This window comes from Paramisgurnus dabryanus, chromosome 4, assembly GCF_030506205.2.
Source record: "Paramisgurnus dabryanus chromosome 4, PD_genome_1.1, whole genome shotgun sequence".
Lineage (NCBI taxonomy): Eukaryota > Metazoa > Chordata > Actinopteri > Cypriniformes > Cobitidae > Paramisgurnus > Paramisgurnus dabryanus.
Window position 1 is genome coordinate 25529703 of NC_133340.1, and position 27361 is coordinate 25557063.

The window sequence follows — 27361 nt, forward strand, 5'->3', positions numbered from 1 at the left end:
GACATAAGTTTCTTGGTATGGGACAACTAACTAAACTGACACGTACAGAAACCACGTATATTAAAATGATCTTCAAGATGCACACACGTATAATTAAACATGAGGTACTTGTGATTGTATTGTGGATGACATCATGCATTAACATCCGCCTCGTGTACCTACACAACGTTATTCACTGATTCATTTTCTACATTCAAAACGCTTTTAATAAACTTTTGCAATCGTAAAACGAATCAGAGAATTCCAAAACAGATGAATGGCTGTTTATAGCAACGTAACATTAAAATTGGGTATTCTGTATTGTACGTTTTTTTATATATATATCAGCGCGTGACAAATACTTCCCAACGCGTTTATTTTCTTCACCTTATTTTCTGTCTAAACCAAGAAAACGACACAACTGACAAATGGTTAAGTACTATTCGTCTATTTTATCAACTATTTCAATAACCTTTCCTGAAACGATGTTTCATATTCTCAGAACCGACTGTAAACTATTATAATGATTATAAACATGAACACAATGATAATAAAAGCACCATCAAAATTACTTCTTACCTTTGCGGGATAGAAATACAGGAAAGCACACCTGCGTTACAGTAATATCATCTATAATGCTCGAGGAGCTCGAACAACAGCGCGCTCAGGTTATTAGACACGCCCATTTGATGATGTCACATCGCGTCACATCGCACGGGCAGGTGCATTGGAGCCAAATGGGATGTTTTCTCATTGTAAACCAAATATAGAATATATAGGAAATGTATTTATTTTATTGCCAAAATATTATATTCATAAATCTAAATTTTCCTCAACAGTTCCCAAAATAAACAAACAAAAAGAGATAAATGGGATCAGTTTTGCATTTAGAAATTATTAAATGTAGTTTTTTTATTTTATGTATTGGGTTCATTTCACTTTATATTGAAGATGCAAAAGCATGCGATAAAAACGTAACATGCTGTAGTGAAACAAAAACTGTGTATTCAGGAGAATTCAAATTGATCACAGTGACATATGAATATGTAAAAATGTACGTGAATAAATAAAAAAAAAAACAATCAAACAGAATTACATTTTTGTGAATTAAACATCAATAAAAAACACATTTATTGGTTTATTGAAATACATGACCAAAACCTATATAATATCATTGTTTGGTGAATTTCTTTCATGCCTAAAACTCCCCCCACAAAAATGTTTGTGTTTTAAACTTCTCAGCCATTAAGATCCCTGAAAGCCAAACTCCTGTTAAAAGAAAGAACAAACAAGCAGTGGGTTAAAAACTAATTATCAATTAGTTAACAGTCACTTACAAACTTGCCAAGAGAATATATATGAGAATATATATGCATATTTTAAAAATATGTAACACTGTATGAAGTCACGATATATAATAGAGAAGTCATTTTTCTGTGATTTACTCATCTTATAATATTGTAAAGCTATTACATTCAATTAAATTTTATTTATAACGTGCTTTTCACAATTGTTTAACTGTTTCAAATCAGCTTTACATTAATAAAAGCATGAGAAAACAGAAAAATGGTGGACAACATAAGAAGCAGAGTACAGCAGCTAAGATTAAACCATATACTAGTGAGCTATTATAGCTATATAATGTAAAGCTCATTCTGTGAAAATATAACATTGGTGTCTTTAATATTGACATGAGAAAAGGCTGTGATTGAAATCAAACTTTCATGCTATTAATTACACAATTTGATCAAAGAATTAAAGTAATACAGGTGGGTGTAGTATGCAGGTGAGCACACCTGTCGGGGTAGTGTGACACATGCAGAGGGTCTGTTAAGTTGTGATGAGAGCGTTCTGGAGACCAGGATCTGTGAGGGCTCAGGGAACGATGACGTGAGGTAGATGAAGAGCGCATTGTGGAAGAAAGGACAGGGGAGAGAGTTGAGAGACCTTGTCTGCGCAGCTCCTGTACTGCACGCTCCCTGAGAGAATGAAAATGAACATTCCAACCATGTTTTATTGACACAGAAAAAGACAAAGAAATAACCCTTATGAAAATGAACCATGTTTTTTATGGAAAACTTTTTTACCACTTTTTGGTGTATTGATCACTATTGATTACTATTATTATTTTGTGGTAACCACTGTTTTACTACAGTAACCTGTTTTTTAAAACCATGTTTAATTTTCATAAGGGACAAATTACAATTTTTAATTTTTCCATTTTTAATTCTTATGATAAGGTGCATAAAACAGGTCTTAAAGTTTGTGCTTGACCTTTCAAAGCGCTCAGTGGACAGTTGTCTCTTGGTCATGTCAAGATCTGATTCCAGCTGGGCTGATCGTGACCTCAGCTGAGACATTTCCCAGCTCTGAGAACTCCTAGAGAAATAACAGCAAGAAAGAAAGGAGAAGTTCTGACTTTCTATAAAATGTGATGACTAATTTTCCCCTCTAAGCGTTTAAAATTGTTAGTTAACAGTATGCATGTGTGGGTCATCTATAAGTTTTCATGCCTGTATGTGCTACACTTACACTTTGCTGTCAGCCATGCTAAGTTTGTCCCTGAGTATTTGTATTTCAGCCTGTCGCTCTTGAGAATTAAGCTGTCTTTGAAGCTCCATTTCTCGTGTAGACACCAGAAGGCTCTCCAGACTCTGAACAGATAACCGTTCACTGGCCAGCTGTTTCTGCAACAACTCCACCTCTGAGCGACAGGATTCCAGTTCATGCTGAACCTGTATGTATTAACACAGAAACGATTAGACACAGTCTCAAGAAATCTGTGGGAGGCTCAGTAGCCTAATCAATAAGGTGTCAGCCTTTGGAGCATGAGTATTGTCAAGTCCCATCTGGGTCATTTGGAGATAGCCTGTAGGGCAGGGTTCCTCAAATCTTACCCTGGAGGGCCGGAGCACTGCAGAGTTTAGGTCCAACCCTAATCAAACGTACCCACCTGTGATTTTTTAGTGATCATGAAGACCTTGATTAGCTTGCTCAGGTGTGTTTGATCAGGGTTGGAGCTAAACTCTGCAGTGCTCCGGCCCTCCACGGTAAGATTTGGGGAACCCTGCTGTAGGGGTTGGAGCACTAAATCGCCAATTGAGCTTTGAGTTTTGGGTTTGAGTGCCACATGGGTCGTTCAGGAACAGCATGGTTGCTTCAATAAACTCTATTTTGTCGAACGGTTAAATAATGATTCTACAACCCTACATTTGTGTTTCACTTTGCATGTAATGAAATGCATGGTTTATGGATCTGAAATCTCTGATTGAGAATACCCAAGATGGGGACAGCAGGTGGCCCAGTGGCCTAATGGGTAAGACATCAGCCTTCGGAGCTAAGAATTGTGGGTTCGAGTCCCATCTGGGTCGTTTGAAGATAGCCTGTAAGGGGGTGTAGCACTAAATCACCAATTGAGCTGTGAGTTTTGTGTGTGAGTCCCACATGGGTCGTTCAGGAACAGCATGGTTGCTACAACATACTCTGCTTTGTCGAATCGTTAAATAAGGATCCTACAATCTCTGGTTGAGACCCTAAATTTGTGTTTAACGTTGTATGTAATTAAATGCATGGTTTATGGATCTGAAATCTCTGATTGAGAATATCCAAAATGGGATCGGCAGGTGGCCCAGTGGCCTAATGGATAAGGCATCAGCCTTCGGAGCTGAGGATTGTGGGATCAAGTCCCATCTGGGTTGTTTGAAGATAGCCTGTAATGAGGTGTAGCACTAAATCACCAATTGAGCCGTGAGTTTTGGGTTTGAGTCCCACATGGGTCGTTCATGAACAGCATGGTGGCTACAACAAACTCTGCTTTGTCGAACCGTTAAATTATGATTCTACAACCCTAAATTTGTGTTTCACTTTGCATGTAATGAAATGCATGGTTTGTAGATCTGAAATATCTCATTGAGACAACCTAGAGTGAGGCATGCAGGTGGCCCAGTGGCCTAATGGATAAGGCATCAGCCTTCGAAGCTGAGGATTGTGGGTTTGAGTCCCACATGGGTCGTTCAGGAACAGCATGGTTGCTACAACAAACTCTGCTTTGTCGAACCGTTAAAGTATGATTCTACAACCCTAAATTTGTGTTTCACTTTGCATGTAATTAAATGCATGGTTTATGGATCTGAAATCTCTGATTGAGAATACCCAAGATGGGGAAAGCAGGTGGCCCAGTGGCCTAATGGATAAGGCATCAGCCTTTGGAGCTGAGGATTGTGGGTTCGAGTCCCATCTGGGTCAATTGGAGGTAGCCTTTAGGGTTCGAACACTAAGTCACCAATTGAGCTGTGAGTTTTGGGTTTGAGTCCCACATAGGTCGTTCAGGAACAGCATGGTTGCTACAACAAACTCTGCTTTGTCAAATCGTTAAATAAGGATCCTACAACCCTGAATTTGTGTTTCACTTTGCATGTAATGAAATGCATGGTTTATGGATCTGAAATCTCTGATTGAGAATAACCAAAATGGGATCGGCAGGTAGCCCAGTGGCCTAATGGATAAGGCATCAGCCTTTGGAGCTGAGGATTGTGGGTTCGAGTCCCATCTGGGTCGTTTGAAGATAGCCTGTAATGGGGTGTAGCACTAAATCACCAATTGAGCCATGAGTTTTGGGTTTGATTCCCACATGGGTCGTTCAGGAACAGCATGGTTGCTACAACAAACTCTGCTTTGTTGAATCGTTAAATAAGGATCTTACAATCTCTGGTTGAGACCCTAAATTTGTGTTTCACTTTGTATTTAATTAAATGCATGGTTTATGGATCTGAAATCTCTGATTGAGAATATCGAAGATGGGGTCAGCAGGTGGCCCAGTGGCCTAATGGATAAGGCATCAGCCTTCGGAGCTGAGGATTGTGGGTTCGAGTCCCATCTGGGTCGTTTGAAGATAGCCTGTAATGGGGTGTAGCACTAAATCACCAATTAAGCCATGAGTTTTGGGTTTGATTCCCACATGGGTCGTTCAGGAACAGCATGGTTGCTACAACAAACTCTGCTTTGTTGAATCGTTAAATAAGGATCTTACAATCTCTGGTTGAGACCCTAAATTTGTGTTTCACTTTGTATGTAATTAAATGCATGGTTTATGGATCTGAAATCTCTGATTGAGAATATCCAAAACGGATCGGCAGGTGGCCCAGTGGCCTAATGGATAAGGCATCAGCCTTCGGAGCTGAGGATTGTGGGTTCGAGTCCCATCTGGGTCGTTTGAAGATAGCCTGTAATGGGGTGTAGCACTAACTCACCAATTGAGCTGTGAGTTTTGGGTTTGAGTCCCACATGGGTCGTTCAGGAACAGCGTGGTTGCTACAACATACTCTGCTTTGTCGAATCGTTAAATAAGGATCTTACAATCTCTGGTTGAAACCCTAAATTTGTGTTTCACTTTGTATGTAATTAAATGCATGGTTTATGGATCTGAAATCTCTGATTGAGAATATCCAAAACGGATCGGCAGGTGGCCCAGTGGCCTAATGGATAAGGCATCAGCCTTCGAAGCTGAGGATTGTGGGTTCGAGTCCCATCTGGGTTGTTTGAAGATAGCCTGTAATGAGGTGTAGCACTAAATCACCAATTGAGCCGTGAGTTTTGGGTTTGAGTCCCACATGGGTCGTTCATGAACAGCATGGTGGCTACAACAAACTCTGCTTTGTCGAACCGTTAAAGTATGATTCTACAACCCTAAATTTGTGTTTCACTTTGCATGTAATTAAATGCATGGTTTATGGATCTGAAATCTCTGATTGAGAATATCCAAAACAGATCGGCAGGTGGCCCAGTGGCCTAATGGATAAGGCATCAGCCTTCGGAGCTGAGGATTGTGGGTTCGAGTCCCATCTGGGTCGTTTGAAGATAGCCTGTAATGGGGTGTAGCACTAACTCACCAATTGAGCTGTGAGTTTTGGGTTTGAGTCCCACATGGGTCGTTCAGGAACAGCATGGTTGCTACAACAAACTCTGCTTTGTCGAATCGTTAAAATAAGGATCCTACAATCTCTGGTTGAGACCCTTAATTTGTGTTTAACGTTGTATGTAATTAAATGCATGGTTTATAGATCTGAAATCTCTGATTGAGAATATCCAAAACGGATCGGCAGGTGGCCCAGTGGCCTAATGGATAAGGCATCAGCCTTCGGAGCTGAGGATTGTGGGTTCGAGTCCCATCTGGGTCGTTTGAAGATAGCCTGTAATGAGGTGTAGCACTAAATCACCAATTGAGCGTGAGTTTTGGGTTTGAGTCCCACATGGGTCGTTCAGGAACAGCATGGTTGCTACAACAAACTCTGCTTTGTCGAATCGTTAAATAAGGATCTTACAATCTCTGGTTGAGACCCTAAATTTGTGTTTCACTTTGTATGTAATTAAATGCATGGTTTATGGATCTGAAATCTCTGATTGAGAATATCCAAAACGGATCGGCAGGTGGCCCAGTGGCCTAATGGATAAGGCATCAGCCTTCGGAGCTGAGGATTGTGGGTTCGAGTCCCATCTGGGTCGTTTGAAGATAGCCTGTAATGGGGTGTAGCACTAACTCACCAATTGAGCTGTGAGTTTTGGGTTTGAGTCCCACATGGGTCGTTCAGGAACAGCATGGTTGCTACAACATACTCTGCTTTGTCGAATCGTTAAATAAGGATCTTACAATCTCTGGTTGAGACCCTAAATTTGTGTTTCACTTTGTATGTAATTAAATGCATGGTTTATGGATCTGAAATCTCTGATTGAGAATATCCAAAACGGATCGGCAGGTGGCCCAGTGGCCTAATGGATAAGGCATCAGCCTTCGGAGCTGAGGATTGTGGGTTCGAGTCCCATCTGGGTCGTTTGAAGATAGCCTGTAATGGGGTGTAGCACTAACTCACCAATTGAGCTGTGAGTTTTGGGTTTGAGTCCCACATGGGTCGTTCAGGAACAGCATGGTTGCTACAACAAACTCTGCTTTGTCGAATCGTTAAATAAGGATCCTACAACCCTAAATTTGTGTTTCACTTTGCATGTAATGAAATGCATGGTTTGTAAATCTGAAATCTCTGGTTGGGACAACCTAGATTGAGATGGCAGGTGGCCCAGTGGCCTAATGGATAAGGCATCAGCCTTCGGAGCTGAGGATTGTGGGTTCGAGTCCCATCTGGGTCGTTTAAAGATAGCCTGTAATGGGTTGTAGCACTAAATCACCAATTGAGCTGTACTTTTGGGTTTGAGTCCCACATGGGTCGTTCAGGAACAGCATGGTTGCTACAACAAACTCTGCTTTGTCGAATCGTTAAATAAGGATCCTACAATCTCTGGTTGAGACCCTAAATTTGTGTTTAACGTTGTATGTAATTAAATGCATGGTTTATGGATCTGAAATCTCTGATTGAGAATATCCAAAATGGGATCGGCAGGTGGCCCAGTGGCCTAATGGATAAGGCATCAGCCTTCGAAGCTGAGGATTGTGGGTTCGAGTCCCATCTGGGTTGTTTGAAGATAGCCTGTAATGAGGTGTAGCACTAAATCACCAATTGAGCCGTGAGTTTTGGGTTTGAGTCCCACATGGGTCGTTCATGAACAGCATGGTGGCTACAACAAACTCTGCTTTGTCGAACCGTTAAATTATGATTCTACAACCCTAAATTTGTGTTTCACTTTGCATGTAATGAAATGCATGGTTTGTAGATCTGAAATATCTCGTTGAGACAACCTAGAGTGAAGCATGCAGGTGGCCCAGTGGCCTAATGGATAAGGCATCAGCCTTCGAAGCTGAGGATTGTGGGTTCGAGTCCCATCTGGGTTGTTTGAAGATAGCCTGTAATGAGGTGTAGCACTAAATCACCAATTGAGCCGTGAGTTTTGGGTTTGAGTCCCACATGGGTCGTTCATGAACAGCATGGTGGCTACAACAAACTCTGCTTTGTCGAACCGTTAAAGTATGATTCTACAACCCTAAATTTGTGTTTCACTTTGCATGTAATTAAATGCATGGTTTATGGATCTGAAATCTCTGATTGAGAATATCCAAAACAGATCGGCAGGTGGCCCAGTGGCCTAATGGATAAGGCATCAGCCTTCGGAGCTGAGGATTGTGGGTTCGAGTCCCATCTGGGTCGTTTGAAGATAGCCTGTAATGGGGTGTAGCACTAACTCACCAATTGAGCTGTGAGTTTTGGGTTTGAGTCCCACATGGGTCGTTCAGGAACAGCGTGGTTGCTACAACATACTCTGCTTTGTCGAATCGTTAAATAAGGATCTTACAATCTCTGGTTGAGACCCTAAATTTGTGTTTCACTTTGTATGTAATTAAATGCATGGTTTATGGATCTGAAATCTCTGATTGAGAATATCCAAAACGGATCGGCAGGTGGCCCAGTGGCCTAATGGATAAGGCATCAGCCTTCGGAGCTGAGGATTGTGGGTTCGAGTCCCATCTGGGTCGTTTAAAGATAGCCTGTAATGGGTTGTAGCACTAAATCACCAATTGAGCTGTACTTTTGGGTTTGAGTCCCACATGGGTCGTTCAGGAACAGCATGGTTGCTACAACATACTCTGCTTTGTCGAATCGTTAAATAAGGATCCTACAATCTCTGGTTGAGACCCTAAATTTGTGTTTAACGTTGTATGTAATTAAATGCATGGTTTATGGATCTGAAATCTCTGATTGAGAATATCCAAAATGGGATCGACAGGTGGCCCAGTGGCCTAATGGATAAGGCATCAGCCTTCGGAGCTGAGGATTGTGGGATCAAGTCCCATCTGGGTTGTTTGAAGATAGCCTGTAATGAGGTGTAGCACTAAATCACCAATTGAGCCGTGAGTTTTGGGTTTGAGTCCCACATGGGTCGTTCATGAACAGCATGGTGGCTACAACAAACTCTGCTTTGTCGAACCGTTAAATTATGATTCTACAACCCTAAATTTGTGTTTCACTTTGCATGTAATGAAATGCATGGTTTGTAGATCTGAAATATCTCGTTGAGACAACCTAGAGTGAGGCATGCAGGTGGCCCAGTGGCCTAATGGATAAGGCATCAGCCTTCGAAGCTGAGGATTGTGGGTTTGAGTCCCACATGGGTCGTTCAGGAACAGCATGGTTGCTACAACAAACTCTGCTTTGTCGAACCGTTAAAGTATGATTCTACAACCCTAAATTTGTGTTTCACTTTGCATGTAATTAAATGCATGGTTTATGGATCTGAAATCTCTGATTGAGAATACCCAAGATGGGGAAAGCAGGTGGCCCAGTGGCCTAATGGATAAGACATCAGCCTTCGGAGCTAAGAATTGTGCGTTCGAGTCCCATCTGGGTCAATTGGAGGTAGCCTTTAGGGTTCGAACACTAAGTCACCAATTGAGCTGTGAGTTTTGGGTTTGAGTCCCACATAGGTCGTTCAGGAACAGCATGGTTGCTACAACAAACTCTGCTTTGTCAAATCGTTAAATAAGGATCCTACAACCCTGAATTTGTGTTTCACTTTGCATGTAATGAAATGCATGGTTTATGGATCTGAAATCTCTGATTGAGAATAACCAAAATGGGATCGGCAGGTAGCCCAGTGGCCTAATGGATAAGGCATCAGCCTTTGGAGCTGAGGATTGTGGGTTCGAGTCCCATCTGGGTCGTTTGAAGATAGCCTGTAATGGGGTGTAGCACTAAATCACCAATTGAGCCATGAGTTTTGGGTTTGATTCCCACATGGGTCGTTCAGGAACAGCATGGTTGCTACAACAAACTCTGCTTTGTTGAATCGTTAAATAAGGATCTTACAATCTCTGGTTGAGACCCTAAATTTGTGTTTCACTTTGTATGTAATTAAATGCATGGTTTATGGATCTGAAATCTCTGATTGAGAATATCCAAAACAGATCGGCAGGTGGCCCAGTGGCCTAATGGATAAGGCATCAGCCTTCGGAGCTGAGGATTGTGGGTTCGAGTCCCATCTGGGTCGTTTGAAGATAGCCTGTAATGGGGTGTAGCACTAACTCACCAATTGAGCTGTGAGTTTTGGGTTTGAGTCCCACATGGGTCGTTCAGGAACAGCGTGGTTGCTACAACATACTCTGCTTTGTCGAATCGTTAAATAAGGATCTTACAATCTCTGGTTGAGACCCTAAATTTGTGTTTCACTTTGTATGTAATTAAATGCATGGTTTATGGATCTGAAATCTCTGATTGAGAATATCCAAAACGGATCGGCAGGTGGCCCAGTGGCCTAATGGATAAGGCATCAGCCTTCGGAGCTGAGGATTGTGGGTTCGAGTCCCATCTGGGTCGTTTAAAGATAGCCTGTAATGGGTTGTAGCACTAAATCACCAATTGAGCTGTACTTTTGGGTTTGAGTCCCACATGGGTCGTTCAGGAACAGCATGGTTGCTACAACAAACTCTGCTTTGTCGAATCGTTAAAATAAGGATCCTACAATCTCTGGTTGAGACCCTTAATTTGTGTTTAACGTTGTATGTAATTAAATGCATGGTTTATAGATCTGAAATCTCTGATTGAGAATATCCAAAACGGATCGGCAGGTGGCCCAGTGGCCTAATGGATAAGGCATCAGCCTTCGGAGCTGAGGATTGTGGGTTCGAGTCCCATCTGGGTCGTTTGAAGATAGCCTGTAATGAGGTGTAGCACTAAATCACCAATTGAGCGTGAGTTTTGGGTTTGAGTCCCACATGGGTCGTTCAGGAACAGCATGGTTGCTACAACAAACTCTGCTTTGTCGAATCGTTAAATAAGGATCTTACAATCTCTGGTTGAGACCCTAAATTTGTGTTTCACTTTGTATGTAATTAAATGCATGGTTTATGGATCTGAAATCTCTGATTGAGAATATCCAAAACGGATCGGCAGGTGGCCCAGTGGCCTAATGGATAAGGCATCAGCCTTCGGAGCTGAGGATTGTGGGTTCGAGTCCCATCTGGGTCGTTTAAAGATAGCCTGTAATGGGGTGTAGCACTAACTCACCAATTGAGCTGTGAGTTTTGGGTTTGAGTCCCACATGGGTCGTTCAGGAACAGCATGGTTGCTACAACATACTCTGCTTTGTCGAATCGTTAAATAAGGATCTTACAATCTCTGGTTGAGACCCTAAATTTGTGTTTCACTTTGTATGTAATTAAATGCATGGTTTATGGATCTGAAATCTCTGATTGAGAATATCCAAAACGGATCGGCAGGTGGCCCAGTGGCCTAATGGATAAGGCATCAGCCTTCGGAGCTGAGGATTGTGGGTTCGAGTCCCATCTGGGTCGTTTAAAGATAGCCTGTAATGGGTTGTAGCACTAAATCACCAATTGAGCTGTACTTTTGGGTTTGAGTCCCACATGGGTCGTTCAGGAACAGCATGGTTGCTACAACAAACTCTGCTTTGTCGAATCGTTAAATAAGGATCCTACAATCTCTGGTTGAGACCCTAAATTTGTGTTTAACGTTGTATGTAATTAAATGCATGGTTTATGGATCTGAAATCTCTGATTGAGAATATCCAAAATGGGATCGGCAGGTGGCCCAGTGGCCTAATGGATAAGGCATCAGCCTTCGAAGCTGAGGATTGTGGGTTCGAGTCCCATCTGGGTTGTTTGAAGATAGCCTGTAATGAGGTGTAGCACTAAATCACCAATTGAGCCGTGAGTTTTGGGTTTGAGTCCCACATGGGTCGTTCATGAACAGCATGGTGGCTACAACAAACTCTGCTTTGTCGAACCGTTAAATTATGATTCTACAACCCTAAATTTGTGTTTCACTTTGCATGTAATGAAATGCATGGTTTGTAGATCTGAAATATCTCGTTGAGACAACCTAGAGTGAAGCATGCAGGTGGCCCAGTGGCCTAATGGATAAGGCATCAGCCTTCGAAGCTGAGGATTGTGGGTTCGAGTCCCATCTGGGTTGTTTGAAGATAGCCTGTAATGAGGTGTAGCACTAAATCACCAATTGAGCCGTGAGTTTTGGGTTTGAGTCCCACATGGGTCGTTCATGAACAGCATGGTGGCTACAACAAACTCTGCTTTGTCGAACCGTTAAAGTATGATTCTACAACCCTAAATTTGTGTTTCACTTTGCATGTAATTAAATGCATGGTTTATGGATCTGAAATCTCTGATTGAGAATATCCAAAACAGATCGGCAGGTGGCCCAGTGGCCTAATGGATAAGGCATCAGCCTTCGGAGCTGAGGATTGTGGGTTCGAGTCCCATCTGGGTCGTTTGAAGATAGCCTGTAATGGGGTGTAGCACTAACTCACCAATTGAGCTGTGAGTTTTGGGTTTGAGTCCCACATGGGTCGTTCAGGAACAGCGTGGTTGCTACAACATACTCTGCTTTGTCGAATCGTTAAATAAGGATCTTACAATCTCTGGTTGAGACCCTAAATTTGTGTTTCACTTTGTATGTAATTAAATGCATGGTTTATGGATCTGAAATCTCTGATTGAGAATATCCAAAACGGATCGGCAGGTGGCCCAGTGGCCTAATGGATAAGGCATCAGCCTTCGGAGCTGAGGATTGTGGGTTCGAGTCCCATCTGGGTCGTTTAAAGATAGCCTGTAATGGGTTGTAGCACTAAATCACCAATTGAGCTGTACTTTTGGGTTTGAGTCCCACATGGGTCGTTCAGGAACAGCATGGTTGCTACAACATACTCTGCTTTGTCGAATCGTTAAATAAGGATCCTACAATCTCTGGTTGAGACCCTAAATTTGTGTTTAACGTTGTATGTAATTAAATGCATGGTTTATGGATCTGAAATCTCTGATTGAGAATATCCAAAATGGGATCGACAGGTGGCCCAGTGGCCTAATGGATAAGGCATCAGCCTTCGGAGCTGAGGATTGTGGGATCAAGTCCCATCTGGGTTGTTTGAAGATAGCCTGTAATGAGGTGTAGCACTAAATCACCAATTGAGCCGTGAGTTTTGGGTTTGAGTCCCACATGGGTCGTTCATGAACAGCATGGTGGCTACAACAAACTCTGCTTTGTCGAACCGTTAAATTATGATTCTACAACCCTAAATTTGTGTTTCACTTTGCATGTAATGAAATGCATGGTTTGTAGATCTGAAATATCTCGTTGAGACAACCTAGAGTGAGGCATGCAGGTGGCCCAGTGGCCTAATGGATAAGGCATCAGCCTTCGAAGCTGAGGATTGTGGGTTTGAGTCCCACATGGGTCGTTCAGGAACAGCATGGTTGCTACAACAAACTCTGCTTTGTCGAACCGTTAAAGTATGATTCTACAACCCTAAATTTGTGTTTCACTTTGCATGTAATTAAATGCATGGTTTATGGATCTGAAATCTCTGATTGAGAATACCCAAGATGGGGAAAGCAGGTGGCCCAGTGGCCTAATGGATAAGACATCAGCCTTCGGAGCTAAGAATTGTGCGTTCGAGTCCCATCTGGGTCAATTGGAGGTAGCCTTTAGGGTTCGAACACTAAGTCACCAATTGAGCTGTGAGTTTTGGGTTTGAGTCCCACATAGGTCGTTCAGGAACAGCATGGTTGCTACAACAAACTCTGCTTTGTCAAATCGTTAAATAAGGATCCTACAACCCTGAATTTGTGTTTCACTTTGCATGTAATGAAATGCATGGTTTATGGATCTGAAATCTCTGATTGAGAATAACCAAAATGGGATCGGCAGGTAGCCCAGTGGCCTAATGGATAAGGCATCAGCCTTTGGAGCTGAGGATTGTGGGTTCGAGTCCCATCTGGGTCGTTTGAAGATAGCCTGTAATGGGGTGTAGCACTAAATCACCAATTGAGCCATGAGTTTTGGGTTTGATTCCCACATGGGTCGTTCAGGAACAGCATGGTTGCTACAACAAACTCTGCTTTGTTGAATCGTTAAATAAGGATCTTACAATCTCTGGTTGAGACCCTAAATTTGTGTTTAACGTTGTATGTAATTAAATGCATGGTTTATGGATCTGAAATCTCTGATTGAGAATATCCAAAACGGATCGGCAGGTGGCCCAGTGGCCTAATGGATAAGGCATCAGCCTTTGGAGCTGAGGATTGTGGGTTCGAGTCCCATCTGGGTCGTTTGAAGATAGCCTGTAATGGGGTGTAGCACTAAATCACCAATTGAGCCATGAGTTTTGGGTTTGATTCCCACATGGGTCGTTCAGGAACAGCATGGTTGCTACAACAAACTCTGCTTTGTTGAATCGTTAAATAAGGATCTTACAATCTCTGGTTGAGACCCTAAATTTGTGTTTCACTTTGTATGTAATTAAATGCATGGTTTATGGATCTGAAATCTCTGATTGAGAATATCCAAAACAGATCGGCAGGTGGCCCAGTGGCCTAATGGATAAGGCATCAGCCTTCGGAGCTGAGGATTGTGGGTTCGAGTCCCATCTGGGTCGTTTGAAGATAGCCTGTAATGGGGTGTAGCACTAACTCACCAATTGAGCTGTGAGTTTTGGGTTTGAGTCCCACATGGGTCGTTCAGGAACAGCGTGGTTGCTACAACATACTCTGCTTTGTCGAATCGTTAAATAAGGATCTTACAATCTCTGGTTGAGACCCTAAATTTGTGTTTCACTTTGTATGTAATTAAATGCATGGTTTATGGATCTGAAATCTCTGATTGAGAATATCCAAAACGGATCGGCAGGTGGCCCAGTGGCCTAATGGATAAGGCATCGGCCTAATGGATAAGGCATCAGCCTTCGGAGCTGAGGATTGTGGGTTCGAGTCCCATCTGGGTCGTTTAAAGATAGCCTGTAATGAGGTGTAGCACTAAATCACCAATTGAGCCGTGAGTTTTGGGTTTGAGTCCCACATGGGTCGTTCAGGAACAGCATGGTTGCTACAACAAACTCTGCTTTGTCGAATCGTTAAATAAGGATCTTACAATCTCTGGTTGAGACCCTAAATTTGTGTTTCACTTTGTATGTAATTAAATGCATGGTTTATGGATCTGAAATCTCTGATTGAGAATATCCAAAACGGATCGGCAGGTGGCCCAGTGGCCTAATGGATAAGGCATCAGCCTTCGGAGCTGAGGATTGTGGGTTCGAGTCCCATCTGGGTCGTTTGAAGATAGCCTGTAATGGGGTGTAGCACTAACTCACCAATTGAGCTGTGAGTTTTGGGTTTGAGTCCCACATGGGTCGTTCAGGAACAGCATGGTTGCTACAACATACTCTGCTTTGTCGAATCGTTAAATAAGGATCTTACAATCTCTGGTTGAGACCCTAAATTTGTGTTTCACTTTGTATTTAATTAAATGCATGGTTTATGGATCTGAAATCTCTGATTGAGAATATCGAAGATGGGGTCAGCAGGTGGCCCAGTGGCCTAATGGATAAGGCATCAGCCTTCGGAGCTGAGGATTGTGGGTTCGAGTCCCATCTGGGTCGTTTGAAGATAGCCTGTAATGGGGTGTAGCACTTAATCACCAATTAAGCTGTGAGTTTTGGGTTTGAGTCCCACATGGGTCGTTCAGGAACAGCATGGATGTTTCAACAAACTCTGCTTTGTCGAACCGTTAAATAAGGATCCTACAACCCTAAATTTGTGTTTCACTTTGCATGTAATGAAATACAAGGTTTATGGATCTGAAATTTCAGATTGAGAATACCCAAGCTGGGGAGAGCAGGTGGCCTAGTGGCCTAATGGATAAGGCATCAGCCTTCGGAGCTGAGGATTGTGGGTTTGAGTCCCATCTGGGTCAATTGGAGGTAGCCTTTAGGGTTGGAGCACTAAATCACCATTTGAGCTGTGAGTTTTGTGTGTGAGTCCCACATGGGTCGTTCAGGAACAGCATGGTTGCTACAACAAACTCTGCTTTGTCGAACCGTTAAATTATAATTCTACAACCCTAAATTTGTGTTTCACTTTGCATGTAATGAAATGCATGGTTTATGGATCTGAAATCTCTGATTGAGAATATCCAAGAAGGGGTCAGCCGGTGGCCCAGTGGCCTAATGGATAAGGCATCAGCCTTCGGAGCTGAGGATTGTGGGTTCGAGTCCCATCTGGGTCGTTTGAAGCTAGCCTGTAATGGGGTGTAGCACTAAATCATCAATTAAGCTGTGAGTTTTGGGTTTGAGTCCCACATGGGTCGTTCAGGAACAGCATGGATGTTTCAACAAACTCTGCTTTGTCGAACCGTTAAATAAGGATCCTACAACCCTAAATTTGTGTTTCACTTTGCATGTAATGAAATGCATGGTTTATGGATCTGAAATTTCTGATTGAGAATACCCAAGCTGGGGACAGCAGGTGGCCTAGTGGCCTAATGGATAAGGCATCAGCCTTCGGAGCTGAGGATTGTGGGTTCGAGTCCCATCTGGGTCGTTTGGAGGTAGCCTTTAGGGTTGGAGCACTAAATCACCATTTGAGCTGTGAGTTTTGTGTGTGAGTCCCACATGGGTCGTTCAGGAACAGCATGGTTGCTACAACAAACTCTGCTTTGTCGAACCGTTAAATTATAATTCTACAACCCTAAATTTGTGTTTCACTTTGCATGTGATGAAATGCATGGTTTATGGATCTGAAATCTCTGATTGAGAATATCCAAGATGGGGTCAGCAGGTGGCCCAGTGGCCTAATGGATAAGGCATCAGCCTTCGGAGCTGAGGATTGTGGGTTCGAGTCCCATCTGGGTCGTTTGAAGATAGCCTTTAATGGGGTGTAGCACTAAATCACCAACTGAGCTGTGAGTTTTGGGTTTGAGTCCCACATGGGTCGTTCAGGAACAGCATGGTGGCTACAACAAACTCTGCTTTGTCGAACCGTTAAATAAGGATCCTACAACCCTAAATTTGTGTTTCACTTTGCATGTGATTAAATGCATGGTTTATGGATCTGAAATTTCTGATTGAGAATACCCAAGCTGGGGACAGCAGGTGGCCTAGTGGGCTAATGGATAAGGCATCAGCTTTCGGAGCTGAGGATGGATGTTTCAACAAACTCTGCTTTGTCGAATTGTTAAATAAGGATCCTACAACCCTAAATTTGTGTTTCACTTTGCATGTAATGAAATGCATGGTTTATGGATCTGAAATCTCTGATTGAGAATATCCAAGAAGGGTTTAGCCGGTGGCCCAGTGGCCTAATGGATAAGGCATCAGCCTTCGGAGCTGAGGATTGTGGGTTCGAGTCCCATCTGGGTCGTTTGAAGATAGCCTGTAATGGGGTGTAGCACTAAATCACCAATTAAGCTGTGAGTTTTGGGTTTGAGTCCCACATGGGTCGTTCAGGAACAGCATGGATGTTTCAACAAACTCTGCTTTGTCGAACCGTTAAATAAGGATCCTACAACCCTAAATTTGTGTTTCTCTTTGCATGTAATGAAATGCATGGTTTATGGATCTGAAATTTCTGATTGAGAATACCCAAGCTGGGCACGGCAGGTGGCCTAGTGGCCTAATGGATAAGGCATCAGCCTTCGGAGCGGAGGATTGTGGGTTCGAGTCCCATCTGGGTCGTTTGAAGATAGCCTGTAATGGGGTGTAGCACTAAATCACCAAATAAGCTGTGAGTTTTGGGTTTGAGTCCCACATGGGTCGTTCAGGAACAGCATGGATGTTTCAACAAACTCTGCTTTGTCGAACCGTTAAATAAGGATCCTACAACCCTAAATTTGTGTTTCACTTTGCATGTAATGAAATGCATGGTTTGTAAATCTGAAATCTCTGGTTGGGACAACCTAGATTGAGATGGCAGGTGGCCCAGTGGCCTAATGGATAAGGCATCAGCCTTCGGAGCTGAGGATTGTGGGTTCGAGTCCCATCTGGGTCGTTTGAAGATAGCCTGTAATGGGGTGTAGCACTAACTCACCAATTGAGCTGTGAGTTTTGGGTTTGAGTCCCACATGGGTCGTTCAGGAACAGCATGGTTGCTACAACAAACTCTGCTTTGTCGAATCGTTAAATAAGGATCCTACAACCCTAAATTTGTGTTTCACTTTGCATGTAATGAAATGCATGGTTTGTAAATCTGAAATCTCTGGTTGGGACAACCTAGATTAAGATGGCAGGTGGCCCAGTGGCCTAATGGATAAGGCATCAGCCTTCGGAGCTGAGGATTGTGGGTTCGAGTCCCATCTGGGTCGTTTAAAGATAGCCTGTAATGGGTTGTAGCACTAAATCACCAATTGAGCTGTACTTTTGGGTTTGAGTCCCACATGGGTCGTTCAGGAACAGCATGGTTGCTACAACAAACTCTGCTTTGTCGAATCGTTAAATAAGGATCCTACAATCTCTGGTTGAGACCCTAAATTTGTGTTTAACGTTGTATGTAATTAAATGCATGGTTTATGGATCTGAAATCTCTGATTGAGAATATCCAAAATGGGATCGGCAGGTGGCCCAGTGGCCTAATGGATAAGGCATCAGCCTTCGGAGCTGAGGATTGTGGGTTCGAGTCCCATCTGGGTTGTTTGAAGATAGCCTGTAATGAGGTGTAGCACTAAATCACCAATTGAGCCGTGAGTTTTGGGTTTGAGTCCCACATGGGTCGTTCATGAACAGCATGGTGGCTACAACAAACTCTGCTTTGTCGAACCGTTAAATTATGATTCTACAACCCTAAATTTGTGTTTCACTTTGCATGTAATGAAATGCATGGTTTGTAGATCTGAAATATCTCGTTGAGACAACCTAGAGTGAAGCATGCAGGTGGCCCAGTGGCCTAATGGATAAGGCATCAGCCTTCGAAGCTGAGGATTGTGGGTTCGAGTCCCATCTGGGTCGTTTGAAGATGAAATGCATGGTTTAATGAAATGCATGGTTTATGGATCTGAAATTTCTGATTGAGATCACCCAAGATGGGGACAGCAGGTGGCCCAGTTGCCTAATGGATGAGGCATCAGCCTTCGGAGCTGAGGATTGTGGGTTCGAGTCCCATCTGGGTCGTTTGAAGATAGCCTGTAATGGGTTATAGCACTAAATCACTAATTGAGCTGTGAGTTTTGGGTTTGAGTCCCACATGTGTCGTTCAGGAACAGCATGGTTGCTACAACAAACTCTGCTTTGTTGATTCGTTAAATAAGGATCCTACAACCCTAAATTTGTGTTTCACTTTGCATGTAATGAAATGCATGGTTTATGGATCTGAAATTTCTGATTGAGAATACCCAAGATGGGGACAGCAGGTGGCCCAGTGGCCTAATGGATAAGGCATCAGCCTTCGGAGCTGAGAATTGTGCGTTCGAGTCCCATCTGGGTCAATTGGAGGTAGCCTTTAGGGTTGGAGCACTAAATCACCAATTGAGCTGTGAGTTTTGTGTGTGAGTCCCACATGGGTCGTTCAGGAACAGCATGGTTGCTACAACAAACTCTGCTTTGTCAAATCGTTAAATAAGGATCCTACAATCTCTGGTTGAGACCCTAAATTTGTGTTTCACTTTGTATGTAATTAAATGCATGGTTTATGGATCTGAAATCTCTGATTGAGAATACCCAAGATGGGGACAGCAGGTGGCCTAATGGATAAGGCATCAGCCTTCGGAGTTGAGTATTGTGGGTTCGAGCCCCATCTGGGTCGTTTGAAGATAGCCTGTAATGGGGTGTAGCACTAAATCACCAATTGAGCTGTGAGTTTTGGGTGTGAGTCCCACATGGGTCGTTCAGGAACAGCATGGTGGCTACAACAAACTCTGCTTTGTAGAACCGTTAAATTATGATTCTACAACCCTAAATTTGTGTTCCACTTTGCATGCAATGAAATGCATGGTTTATGGATCTGAAATTTCTGATTGAGAATACCCAAGATGGGGACAGCAGGTGGCCCAGTGGCCTAATGGATAAGGCATCAGCCTTCGGAGCTGAGGATTGTGGGTTCGAGTCCCATCTGGGTCGTTTGAAGATAGCCTGTAAATTTGTGTTTCACTTTGCATGTAACGAAATGCATGGTTTGTAGATCTGAAATCTCTGGTTGAGACAACCCAGAGTGAGGCATGCAGTTGGCAGAGTGGCCTAATGGATAAGTCATCAGCCTTCGGAGCTGAGGATTGTAGGTTCGAGTCCCATCTGGGTCGTTTGAAGATAGCCTGTAATGGGGTGTAGCACTAAATCACCAATTGAGCTGTGAGTTTTGGGTTTGAGTCCCACATGGGTCGTTCAGGAACAGCATGGTTGCTACAACAAACTCTGCTTTGTCGAACCGTTAAATTATGATTCTACAACCCCAAATTTGTGTTTCACTTTGCATGTAATGAAATGCATGGTTTATGGATCTGAAATTTCTGATTGAGAATACCCAAGATGGGGACAGCAGGTGGCCCAGTGGCCTAATGGATAAGGCATCAGCCTTCGGAGCTGAGAATTGTGCGTTCGAGTCCCATCTGGGTCAATTGGAGGTAGCCTTTAGGGTTGGAGCACTAAATCTCCAATTGAGCTGTGAGTTTTGTGTGTGAGTCCCACATGGGTCGTTCAGGAACAGCATGGATGTTTCAATAAACTCTGGCCTAATGGATAAGGCATCAGCCTTCGGAGCTGAGGATTGTGGGTTCGAGTCCCATCTGGGTCGTTTGAAGATAGACTGTAATGGGTTGTAGCACTAAATCACCAATTGAGCTGTAGTTTTGGGTTTGAGTCCCACATGGGTCGTTCAGGAACAGCATGGTTGCTACAACAAACTCTGCTTTGTCGAACCGTTAAATAAGGATCCTACAACCCTAAATTTGTGTTTCACTTTGCATCTAATGAATTGCATGGTTTGTAGATCTGAAATCTCTGGTTGAGACAACCCAGAGTGAGGCATGCTGAGGATTTTGGGTTTGAATCCCACCTGGGTCATGTGGAAGTTGCAGCCTTTAGGCCGAGTGGTGGCCAATTATGCATCAGATTGTGGATTTGAGTCCCATCTTGGTAATTTGGAGATAGCAACCCTTTGCATGGTTCAGAGGCATGGTTTGTGGGTCTGAAAACTCTGGTTGAGAATACACAGAGTGACGCCATCTATGCAGATAGCCTAATGGACAAGACATCAGCCTTCAGAGCTGAGAATTGTGGGCTTGAGTCCCATACGGGTTGTTTGGGGATAGCAACCTTTAGGTGGGTGCAGCATTAAATCTCCAATTGATTGTACAACCCTAAAGCTGTGTTTTCCTTTGCATGTTCCTAAAGGCATGGTTTGCAGGTCTAAAATGTCTTGCTGAGACTAAGGGTGTAGCATAAAACTCCCAGCTAAATAATGATTGTATAATCTAAACCTATTTTTCCCTTTAAATGCAATGCAATGGATTCTAGATTCAAACCGTGGGTGTAGCATAAAAAGGGGGTGCCTTCGTGCACTACGGAGGGGGAAATAACCCCTTACCCTAAGACACATTTTAGACACAATCTTACATGCAGAGCCATCATGGGTACTCACAGCCTCTTTGTTGGCATCCAGTTTGATGCACAGCTCTCGTGTTTTTTCCAGGTCCGATTGCACTTGTCCACGCTCAGTCTCCGCCTGATGCAGATCTTCCTCCATGTGAATTATCTTTCTGTTCAGCTGAGACAGCTGACTATTGCAGCTTCGTTCTGCACTTAGTGCCTGGACACAACAACAATCATCTTTAGTTCAGTTTACTAAAGCCAAGATTACACAGCATGACTGAAACTCATCACCCTTTGCACATTTAAAGACATTTAGGAGATCTAAATCAATTTACAGTGCACATAATACGTTATCAATTTGTGCATTTTCTGGAAATCAAACCCATAATCTTTGCACAAGAGCAATCAGATTTTACCAGCTGAGCTACAGGATCCCTTACTATTAAACTGTGCTGTCAAAATTTTTTACCACTCATAAACTAAACACATAAATTACATGGGCATTTAACTGTAGATATGATTTGATCCAAACATTTATCATAGCTGAAAGTTGGCTTTAATCTGGGTCTTCTACGTGTTTATTAAAAGCTTTAGTCTTGTGGGTGTGGTTGGTATAAAGTGAGAATCTCCGGAATATCAACATCAAAATCATTGTCACCACCATCACCAAGAACTAAACTAACTTCTTGCAGGCTTTTCTCAAGGCTGTCTGCTTTTTCTTTAAGTCGAAGCATCTCAATCTTTGAGTCGCGAAGCTCAGTACGGATTTCTGTGATGGTGGTTTCTGCTTGTCTGGTCTGTTTCTCCCAGCTTTCCGCCTGTAGGGATGCTTTCCTTCTGGAATCCTGGAGATCCCGACACTCCTGCTCCTGAAGAATAGCATTTTAAAATGGACATTAACTAAGTAAAAAGTTAGTACATAAGATCTACTGAGAGTCCATTTAAAGTAATTTTACCTTAGCAGATAGCAGATCTTCAGTACATGAGATGTCAGCAACGTGATCTTGTACTTTTCTCTGCAAGTCTTCTACTTCCTGAGTAGCTTCATCTAGTTTAAGTTGCAGAGCCTGAATAAACAAATAAAGGTGCATGTATGTGGTTAAAGAATGTGCTGGACATAATTAATTTAAACACATTAGACATTGTGCTACCTGGTTGTCCAGATGTGCCTGATCAAGGTCGGCCCTGAGCTGACCATTCTCTTGCAACATGGCATCTTTGACTTTCCTTACTGTGAACATCTCCTTTTCACAGTCTGACATCTTCCTCCTCAAAATATCTAGCTCTCTCTCTCTTGCAACCACAGTTTCCCTTAGAGTTCTGTGAACAGAATTTAAGTTAGTAAAATAGTATTAAATCAAGCCCTATTGTTCTTTGATGGTGTTGATAACATGTTTTATAAAAAATACAGTAATTCGTACATTATATAGCTTATACTTTATAGAGCTTGTACATTATAGAACTTATACTTGAAAACAAGAACTTATACTTGAAAACATGCAAAAAGAGTGCCTGTAGCTAATTTGATAGAGAATTATGCTAGCAACACCAAGGTCGATGGTTCGATTCGCAAGGACACACAAAGTTTAACTGTATATCTTGAATGCGCATTTTGCTGTAGATAAAAGCATCCACTAAATTCAAACACCAGTGTTTGCTAGTAAAAGCTAATTACATTAACGTACTTACATTAAAGATTTTTCAAGATCCTCAGTTTTCAGCCTCAAACTCCTGATGGTTTTTTCCTGAAAAGAAATGTCCACAAATGTACATATGATACAATGGAAAGCAACTAACAATCAAGCAAACAAGCTAATCTGGGAAAATAAAGAGTAATACCCTCTCATCCAGCTGATTATTTGCTGTGCTAAGCAGCTCACTCTTTTTCTCCAGCTGTTTCTGCACTGTGTCTCGGTGCTGGTTCAGTTCTGAGATGGTGCGCTGCAGCATGCCGACCTCATCTCGCGACACTGTTACCTGCCTCAGCAGAGACTCTGATGAGACATGCAGAAGCGCAATATGCAAAGCACATGTTAATATTTAAAATCCTTAGTGGAAAATGAAGATAAATAGACTTGGACTAAAATACTGAACCTCCCCTACTTGGAAAGTGGGGGTGATTGGGTTAGAGGAAGATGCTCCCTCTATATTGTAGATTATAGGGTACAAGGAGATATCCAATTAATTCATCCAAACCCCAACCGTTTTATACATTTTTGTTCTTACCGTTTTTTTCATCGAGCAGTTTATTTCTCTCCTGAACTTTTTGCAGCTCTCCAATCCTGCTGGTCAGTCGCCGCTGCGTCTCACTCAGAGAACTTTCCATCTGATTGTTTGACAGTCTGGTGTACACATACAGGTATGATTAAAAATATAGCTTACTTTCATTCAACACAGACATGGGACGCCATTTCTTATAAACCAGAGGCACCATGTTAGATTCCTCATCACACTTTTTAAGAATCTTAAAGGATTACTCCACTTTCATTTAAAAATCCAGATAATTCACTCACCCCCATGTCATCCAAGATGTTTATGTCTTTTTTTGTTCAGTTGAAAAGAAAAGTTTTTTGGGGAGAACATTCCAGGATTTTTCTCCATATAGTGGCGATGCAGCTTCAAAGGGCTCTAAATGATCCCAACCGAAGGATCAGGGTCTTATCTAGCAAAAAGATCGAAATTTTTGCCAAAAATAATAAAAAATCTATACTTTTAAAACTTCTCGTCTTGCACTTGTCGTGTGACGCACCAGCGCGATCTTAAATATTACAGAATCACGTCACATTACGGGCTCTATCTTACACCCAGCGCAATGCAGCGCAATTGCACGACTCAAGTGTCTTTTTCTAGTTTCCACCCTGCGCAATTTTCACGTTTAGCGCTACGTTGTTTAAATAGCAAATGCATTTGTGCCCCCTTTTGCGCCCATGGGCGTTCTAGTCTGAAAACGAGGTGTGTTCAGGCGCATTGTTGGCGCGTTGCTATTTTGAGACAACTAAAATAGACTACACCATTGACCAACAAAAACCTGCTCTAAAGTCTAAAGTCATTGATGCAATATGTTTTTTATTATTTAAAGAGTAACTAAACCCCAAACCAACTTTTTTTAGTTAATGATCTGTAAGAATGATGCTTTATTAGTGCTGTTCATTGATTTTAGTAAGTTTTTTGACATTTGGATATAAAGTGTTTCAATACTACAATATATGGTGTAAAAACGTCTGAGTGCTGCCCTCTTGAGGTTGAACGGTGGCTACTGCAGTTGAATTTTCCTATTGGATGTTGGGTCCAAGAAATGACTCGTGATGTAAGCAGGTTCAAGCTCACCACGCCCTTGTTACGATCTCACCACACAATTAGTTCGTCCCCCCTATCTCCGTTGGGATCTGCCCACTTTTTCTGCATTTTTCAAATATTGCAGTGGGTGGAGTCAGCCTCTGACCAGGGGTTTAGTTACGCTTTAAAGAGCGCATTAGTAATATGCGCCTATAAACGCGGGTTTGCTTATCACATACATGAATGCGCAGCAGCACAAAAATGTTTTTAAATATGAAATATTAAAGGATTGAATGTAAAAGGTTATTATTGAGTCTCTTTGACATAAATGAGGACTAATTATGAGACGTTAGAAGGCGCAAAGAGCTGCTTCACCTGTAGCCTGGTAAATAAATAAATGGTTTGCTTTAAACAAATGCATCTATTTTTAAATGTTTTTAAATGCTATCTTACAGATTTATTGTATGACTCTGTACCTGTGGATATGGTAAGATGAGGAACATTTTAAGCAATGCTTCGAAAAAAAGGCGCTGTTCTAGTGCTGAAACGCTTCGGCTCTCTGCACGTTTGTAAATTCTTTATGGCTTGTTTGTATTTTTAGAGTACAAACTTTTTCTTGCATATTTGCAAATTATTTTATGAGATTACATGATTATGTAGGATATCAATACATTTACAGCAATTCAAAGCCTGCTATTTGTACTTCTATGACTGAAAGAAAAAGGCTTTTAAAGGTTTTAATAAAAAAAAAAATTCAATAAAAATGAAAACAACACATTTTTAACATTATTCTTAAACTGGTGGTCTACTTTCTCCGCTTAGTTTTTCAGTTTACAAGGTCCGTCATCTAAATAGGGATTACGCACAGCGCCAGCGCAACTGGCTTTTAAAGGAGATGAGAGATAAGACTCTCATTGGTTTATTGCACGTTACGCCCAAAACACACCCATTACTCATCAGGGAAAATATGTACAACCCTTTTCGACCATGCGCTCGGCGCACAAACCATTTTTCCCGGCGTTAAATTAGCAAAAGTGGCATCAGTCACGCCCATTTAGACCGTGCGCTTTAGATGATGCGCTTAGATCATTAAAATAGGGCCCTACATATGTGAAACGCACACTTGTGGATCATTTAAAACAATAAAACTGACACATTAATTAGTATCATCCCACAAACAACAACTTCGGAATGATCTTCTTTCTCCACACTTGTAAACACTGGAGCGGTAGTTTTTTCATACGTCATGCCTGACCTTTTGACATGATTACGTAATACGTAAGGTCATGCTGGCGCATCACAAGGCTAGTGCAAGACAAGAAGTTGTGGTTAAAAAGTACTTTATTATTTTTTTTTTATTTCGATCATTTCTCTAGATAAGACCCTTATGCCTCAGTTAGGATCGTTTAAAGCAATTTGAAGCTGCATAGAAACCTTAAAGTGTTAAGGTCTACTACCTGGAACAAAATCCTGGAATGTTTTCCTCAAAAAACCTAACTTCTTCTCGACTGAACAAAGACATAACCATCTAGGATGACATGGGGGTGAGTAAATAATCAGATTTTTTTATTAAAGTGGAATAATCCTTTAAGTACCAAACCTAAAGATGTTTGAGTGTTCCTTTTGCATTGCAAAATACCTGAGGCTACTGCACTCGATCCTGATGCGATTGAGCTCTTCCTCACTGCTGTTAAGTTTTCTACCAAGTGTATGGAGTTCCTGCTCCAGGCCAATCATGGTCTCCCTCATCTGAGCGTGCCTGCTTTTCTGCTCCCCTCTTTCCTGCTCCAGCTGGGATGCATAGACACCAGTATGTGTTAATGACAACAACGGTCCATAACAATAGCTGTGTATTACATTTTGATCAATTTATTAATCTGTAGCTTTATTACGACAAAAACAATATAGTGTTATATGTTTTTTATACTATAGTATGGTTCGGTACTGTATTGTACTGCATAGTCGAACATTATTGAATAGTATATTTAAAAGCACTGCGGTACATTACAGTACAACAGCAACAACATATTGTAAGCATTGTATGGTATGGTGTAGTTGTGTATTGTGGTATAATATTGTTAACAATAGCACTTGAAGTGTAGTATAGTATAGCATCGTACAATACAGTAAAGGACTGTACTGTGCAGAATAGCATTATATTGTGTAGTATCATACATATGGTACATTTTAGCATTGCATTTGACAAGACTATAGGTCTTACTGTAAGTACAGCAGCCTGCAGGTCTTCCACGCTTTGCTCCAGGTGAGCTCTCTCGCTGATGGCTGTCTCCTGAGAGATCTGAGGCGACGTGCAGTTCAAAGCAAACACATATACAATCAGAGGCCTAAAAGCAGAACTCTCCCTCCTGATATTATCCCTTTGTTCCCCTGTGTGATGACTCAATTTATTACTGTGCTCTAGTGAGGAACTCAAGTGCGTAAGTGATTTTCCTTCAGTTCTTCCTAAATAACATCTTCAACAGGAGTGAGCATGACTGCACACGTCACGCATCCAAGCAGTGTTTTATACAACAATGACTATGGAATAAATGTAAGTTTAACACAGTGAGCTCATAAGGTTACCTGAGGTCAGGTACTAGTCTCTCTTTCTCTCAGGTTGGCGTCTCCTACGTTTGGTCTCACTCTCAGGCGTCTCACTTTCTGTGACTTATCTTTAGTCTCTTTCTTTCAGACTGTCTCAGTCTCTCTCGCTCTTTCTTTCTCTGTGTCCTAACTATATTCTTTCTCTTATGCTGTCTCTTTCTCTGTGTCCTACCTCGAGTCAGTCTTTTAAGTACAAATGTCTAAAAATGATGCGCAAAATGACCTTAGAAATGTAGTCTAG

The 27361-nt window shown here is 42.1% G+C and overlaps 1 protein-coding gene and 42 non-coding genes across 45 annotated transcripts in view; 42 read left to right on the plus strand and 1 right to left on the minus strand.

The window, feature by feature from the left end:
- The window catches only part of tsga10 (testis specific, 10), a 49965-nt gene that overhangs the window by 19458 nt on the left and 3146 nt on the right, over nt 1-27361 (minus strand). Inside the window, exons 4-16 of one of the 3 annotated variants that reach the window (XM_065295370.2) lie at nt 26738-26815; nt 26156-26307; nt 23467-23582; nt 23080-23234; nt 22930-22985; nt 22392-22560; nt 22197-22307; nt 21924-22109; nt 21290-21457; nt 2512-2714; nt 2254-2358; nt 1776-1958; nt 559-1248 (exon numbers count right to left, since the gene is read on the minus strand). In XM_065295370.2, coding sequence (XP_065151442.2) covers nt 1218-1248; nt 1776-1958; nt 2254-2358; nt 2512-2714; nt 21290-21457; nt 21924-22109; nt 22197-22307; nt 22392-22560; nt 22930-22985; nt 23080-23234; nt 23467-23582; nt 26156-26307; nt 26738-26815 — 1713 coding nt within the window. In that variant the 3' untranslated portion in view covers nt 559-1217. Of the gene's footprint in view, nt 1-558; nt 1249-1775; nt 1959-2253; nt 2359-2511; nt 2715-21289; nt 21458-21923; nt 22110-22196; nt 22308-22391; nt 22561-22929; nt 22986-23079; nt 23235-23466; nt 23583-26155; nt 26308-26737; nt 26816-27361 lie in introns of those variants that run through there. The other 2 variants (XM_065295368.2, XM_065295367.2) reach the window with 2 other exon arrangements.
- On the plus strand, nt 3605-3677 carry trnar-ucg (transfer RNA arginine (anticodon UCG)). Its single transcript has one exon. It is a non-coding gene; the product is annotated as a tRNA-Arg (tRNA).
- Nucleotides 3919-3991, plus strand: trnar-ucg (transfer RNA arginine (anticodon UCG)). The gene has a single exon. It is a non-coding gene; the product is annotated as a tRNA-Arg (tRNA).
- On the plus strand, nt 4152-4224 carry trnaq-uug (transfer RNA glutamine (anticodon UUG)). Its single transcript has one exon. It is a non-coding gene; the product is annotated as a tRNA-Gln (tRNA).
- On the plus strand, nt 4791-4863 carry trnar-ucg (transfer RNA arginine (anticodon UCG)). Its single transcript has one exon. It is a non-coding gene; the product is annotated as a tRNA-Arg (tRNA).
- On the plus strand, nt 5117-5189 carry trnar-ucg (transfer RNA arginine (anticodon UCG)). The gene has a single exon. It is a non-coding gene; the product is annotated as a tRNA-Arg (tRNA).
- trnar-ucg (transfer RNA arginine (anticodon UCG)) lies at nt 5443-5515 on the plus strand. Its single transcript has one exon. It is a non-coding gene; the product is annotated as a tRNA-Arg (tRNA).
- Nucleotides 5756-5828, plus strand: trnar-ucg (transfer RNA arginine (anticodon UCG)). The gene has a single exon. It is a non-coding gene; the product is annotated as a tRNA-Arg (tRNA).
- trnar-ucg (transfer RNA arginine (anticodon UCG)) lies at nt 6083-6155 on the plus strand. Its single transcript has one exon. It is a non-coding gene; the product is annotated as a tRNA-Arg (tRNA).
- Nucleotides 6408-6480, plus strand: trnar-ucg (transfer RNA arginine (anticodon UCG)). Its single transcript has one exon. It is a non-coding gene; the product is annotated as a tRNA-Arg (tRNA).
- Nucleotides 6734-6806, plus strand: trnar-ucg (transfer RNA arginine (anticodon UCG)). Its single transcript has one exon. It is a non-coding gene; the product is annotated as a tRNA-Arg (tRNA).
- On the plus strand, nt 7047-7119 carry trnar-ucg (transfer RNA arginine (anticodon UCG)). The gene has a single exon. It is a non-coding gene; the product is annotated as a tRNA-Arg (tRNA).
- Nucleotides 7373-7445, plus strand: trnar-ucg (transfer RNA arginine (anticodon UCG)). Its single transcript has one exon. It is a non-coding gene; the product is annotated as a tRNA-Arg (tRNA).
- On the plus strand, nt 7687-7759 carry trnar-ucg (transfer RNA arginine (anticodon UCG)). The gene has a single exon. It is a non-coding gene; the product is annotated as a tRNA-Arg (tRNA).
- Nucleotides 8000-8072, plus strand: trnar-ucg (transfer RNA arginine (anticodon UCG)). Its single transcript has one exon. It is a non-coding gene; the product is annotated as a tRNA-Arg (tRNA).
- On the plus strand, nt 8326-8398 carry trnar-ucg (transfer RNA arginine (anticodon UCG)). Its single transcript has one exon. It is a non-coding gene; the product is annotated as a tRNA-Arg (tRNA).
- Nucleotides 8652-8724, plus strand: trnar-ucg (transfer RNA arginine (anticodon UCG)). Its single transcript has one exon. It is a non-coding gene; the product is annotated as a tRNA-Arg (tRNA).
- Nucleotides 8966-9038, plus strand: trnar-ucg (transfer RNA arginine (anticodon UCG)). The gene has a single exon. It is a non-coding gene; the product is annotated as a tRNA-Arg (tRNA).
- trnar-ucg (transfer RNA arginine (anticodon UCG)) lies at nt 9837-9909 on the plus strand. The gene has a single exon. It is a non-coding gene; the product is annotated as a tRNA-Arg (tRNA).
- Nucleotides 10163-10235, plus strand: trnar-ucg (transfer RNA arginine (anticodon UCG)). The gene has a single exon. It is a non-coding gene; the product is annotated as a tRNA-Arg (tRNA).
- Nucleotides 10489-10561, plus strand: trnar-ucg (transfer RNA arginine (anticodon UCG)). Its single transcript has one exon. It is a non-coding gene; the product is annotated as a tRNA-Arg (tRNA).
- On the plus strand, nt 10814-10886 carry trnar-ucg (transfer RNA arginine (anticodon UCG)). The gene has a single exon. It is a non-coding gene; the product is annotated as a tRNA-Arg (tRNA).
- trnar-ucg (transfer RNA arginine (anticodon UCG)) lies at nt 11140-11212 on the plus strand. Its single transcript has one exon. It is a non-coding gene; the product is annotated as a tRNA-Arg (tRNA).
- Nucleotides 11466-11538, plus strand: trnar-ucg (transfer RNA arginine (anticodon UCG)). The gene has a single exon. It is a non-coding gene; the product is annotated as a tRNA-Arg (tRNA).
- Nucleotides 11780-11852, plus strand: trnar-ucg (transfer RNA arginine (anticodon UCG)). Its single transcript has one exon. It is a non-coding gene; the product is annotated as a tRNA-Arg (tRNA).
- trnar-ucg (transfer RNA arginine (anticodon UCG)) lies at nt 12093-12165 on the plus strand. Its single transcript has one exon. It is a non-coding gene; the product is annotated as a tRNA-Arg (tRNA).
- On the plus strand, nt 12419-12491 carry trnar-ucg (transfer RNA arginine (anticodon UCG)). Its single transcript has one exon. It is a non-coding gene; the product is annotated as a tRNA-Arg (tRNA).
- Nucleotides 12745-12817, plus strand: trnar-ucg (transfer RNA arginine (anticodon UCG)). The gene has a single exon. It is a non-coding gene; the product is annotated as a tRNA-Arg (tRNA).
- On the plus strand, nt 13059-13131 carry trnar-ucg (transfer RNA arginine (anticodon UCG)). Its single transcript has one exon. It is a non-coding gene; the product is annotated as a tRNA-Arg (tRNA).
- Nucleotides 13930-14002, plus strand: trnar-ucg (transfer RNA arginine (anticodon UCG)). The gene has a single exon. It is a non-coding gene; the product is annotated as a tRNA-Gln (tRNA).
- On the plus strand, nt 14256-14328 carry trnar-ucg (transfer RNA arginine (anticodon UCG)). Its single transcript has one exon. It is a non-coding gene; the product is annotated as a tRNA-Arg (tRNA).
- trnar-ucg (transfer RNA arginine (anticodon UCG)) lies at nt 14928-15000 on the plus strand. The gene has a single exon. It is a non-coding gene; the product is annotated as a tRNA-Arg (tRNA).
- trnar-ucg (transfer RNA arginine (anticodon UCG)) lies at nt 15255-15327 on the plus strand. Its single transcript has one exon. It is a non-coding gene; the product is annotated as a tRNA-Arg (tRNA).
- Nucleotides 15569-15641, plus strand: trnar-ucg (transfer RNA arginine (anticodon UCG)). Its single transcript has one exon. It is a non-coding gene; the product is annotated as a tRNA-Arg (tRNA).
- On the plus strand, nt 15881-15953 carry trnar-ucg (transfer RNA arginine (anticodon UCG)). The gene has a single exon. It is a non-coding gene; the product is annotated as a tRNA-Arg (tRNA).
- On the plus strand, nt 16195-16267 carry trnar-ucg (transfer RNA arginine (anticodon UCG)). Its single transcript has one exon. It is a non-coding gene; the product is annotated as a tRNA-Arg (tRNA).
- Nucleotides 16507-16579, plus strand: trnar-ucg (transfer RNA arginine (anticodon UCG)). Its single transcript has one exon. It is a non-coding gene; the product is annotated as a tRNA-Arg (tRNA).
- On the plus strand, nt 17014-17086 carry trnar-ucg (transfer RNA arginine (anticodon UCG)). Its single transcript has one exon. It is a non-coding gene; the product is annotated as a tRNA-Arg (tRNA).
- On the plus strand, nt 17641-17713 carry trnar-ucg (transfer RNA arginine (anticodon UCG)). The gene has a single exon. It is a non-coding gene; the product is annotated as a tRNA-Arg (tRNA).
- trnar-ucg (transfer RNA arginine (anticodon UCG)) lies at nt 17954-18026 on the plus strand. The gene has a single exon. It is a non-coding gene; the product is annotated as a tRNA-Arg (tRNA).
- trnar-ucg (transfer RNA arginine (anticodon UCG)) lies at nt 18280-18352 on the plus strand. Its single transcript has one exon. It is a non-coding gene; the product is annotated as a tRNA-Arg (tRNA).
- On the plus strand, nt 18594-18666 carry trnar-ucg (transfer RNA arginine (anticodon UCG)). The gene has a single exon. It is a non-coding gene; the product is annotated as a tRNA-Arg (tRNA).
- Nucleotides 19701-19773, plus strand: trnar-ucg (transfer RNA arginine (anticodon UCG)). The gene has a single exon. It is a non-coding gene; the product is annotated as a tRNA-Arg (tRNA).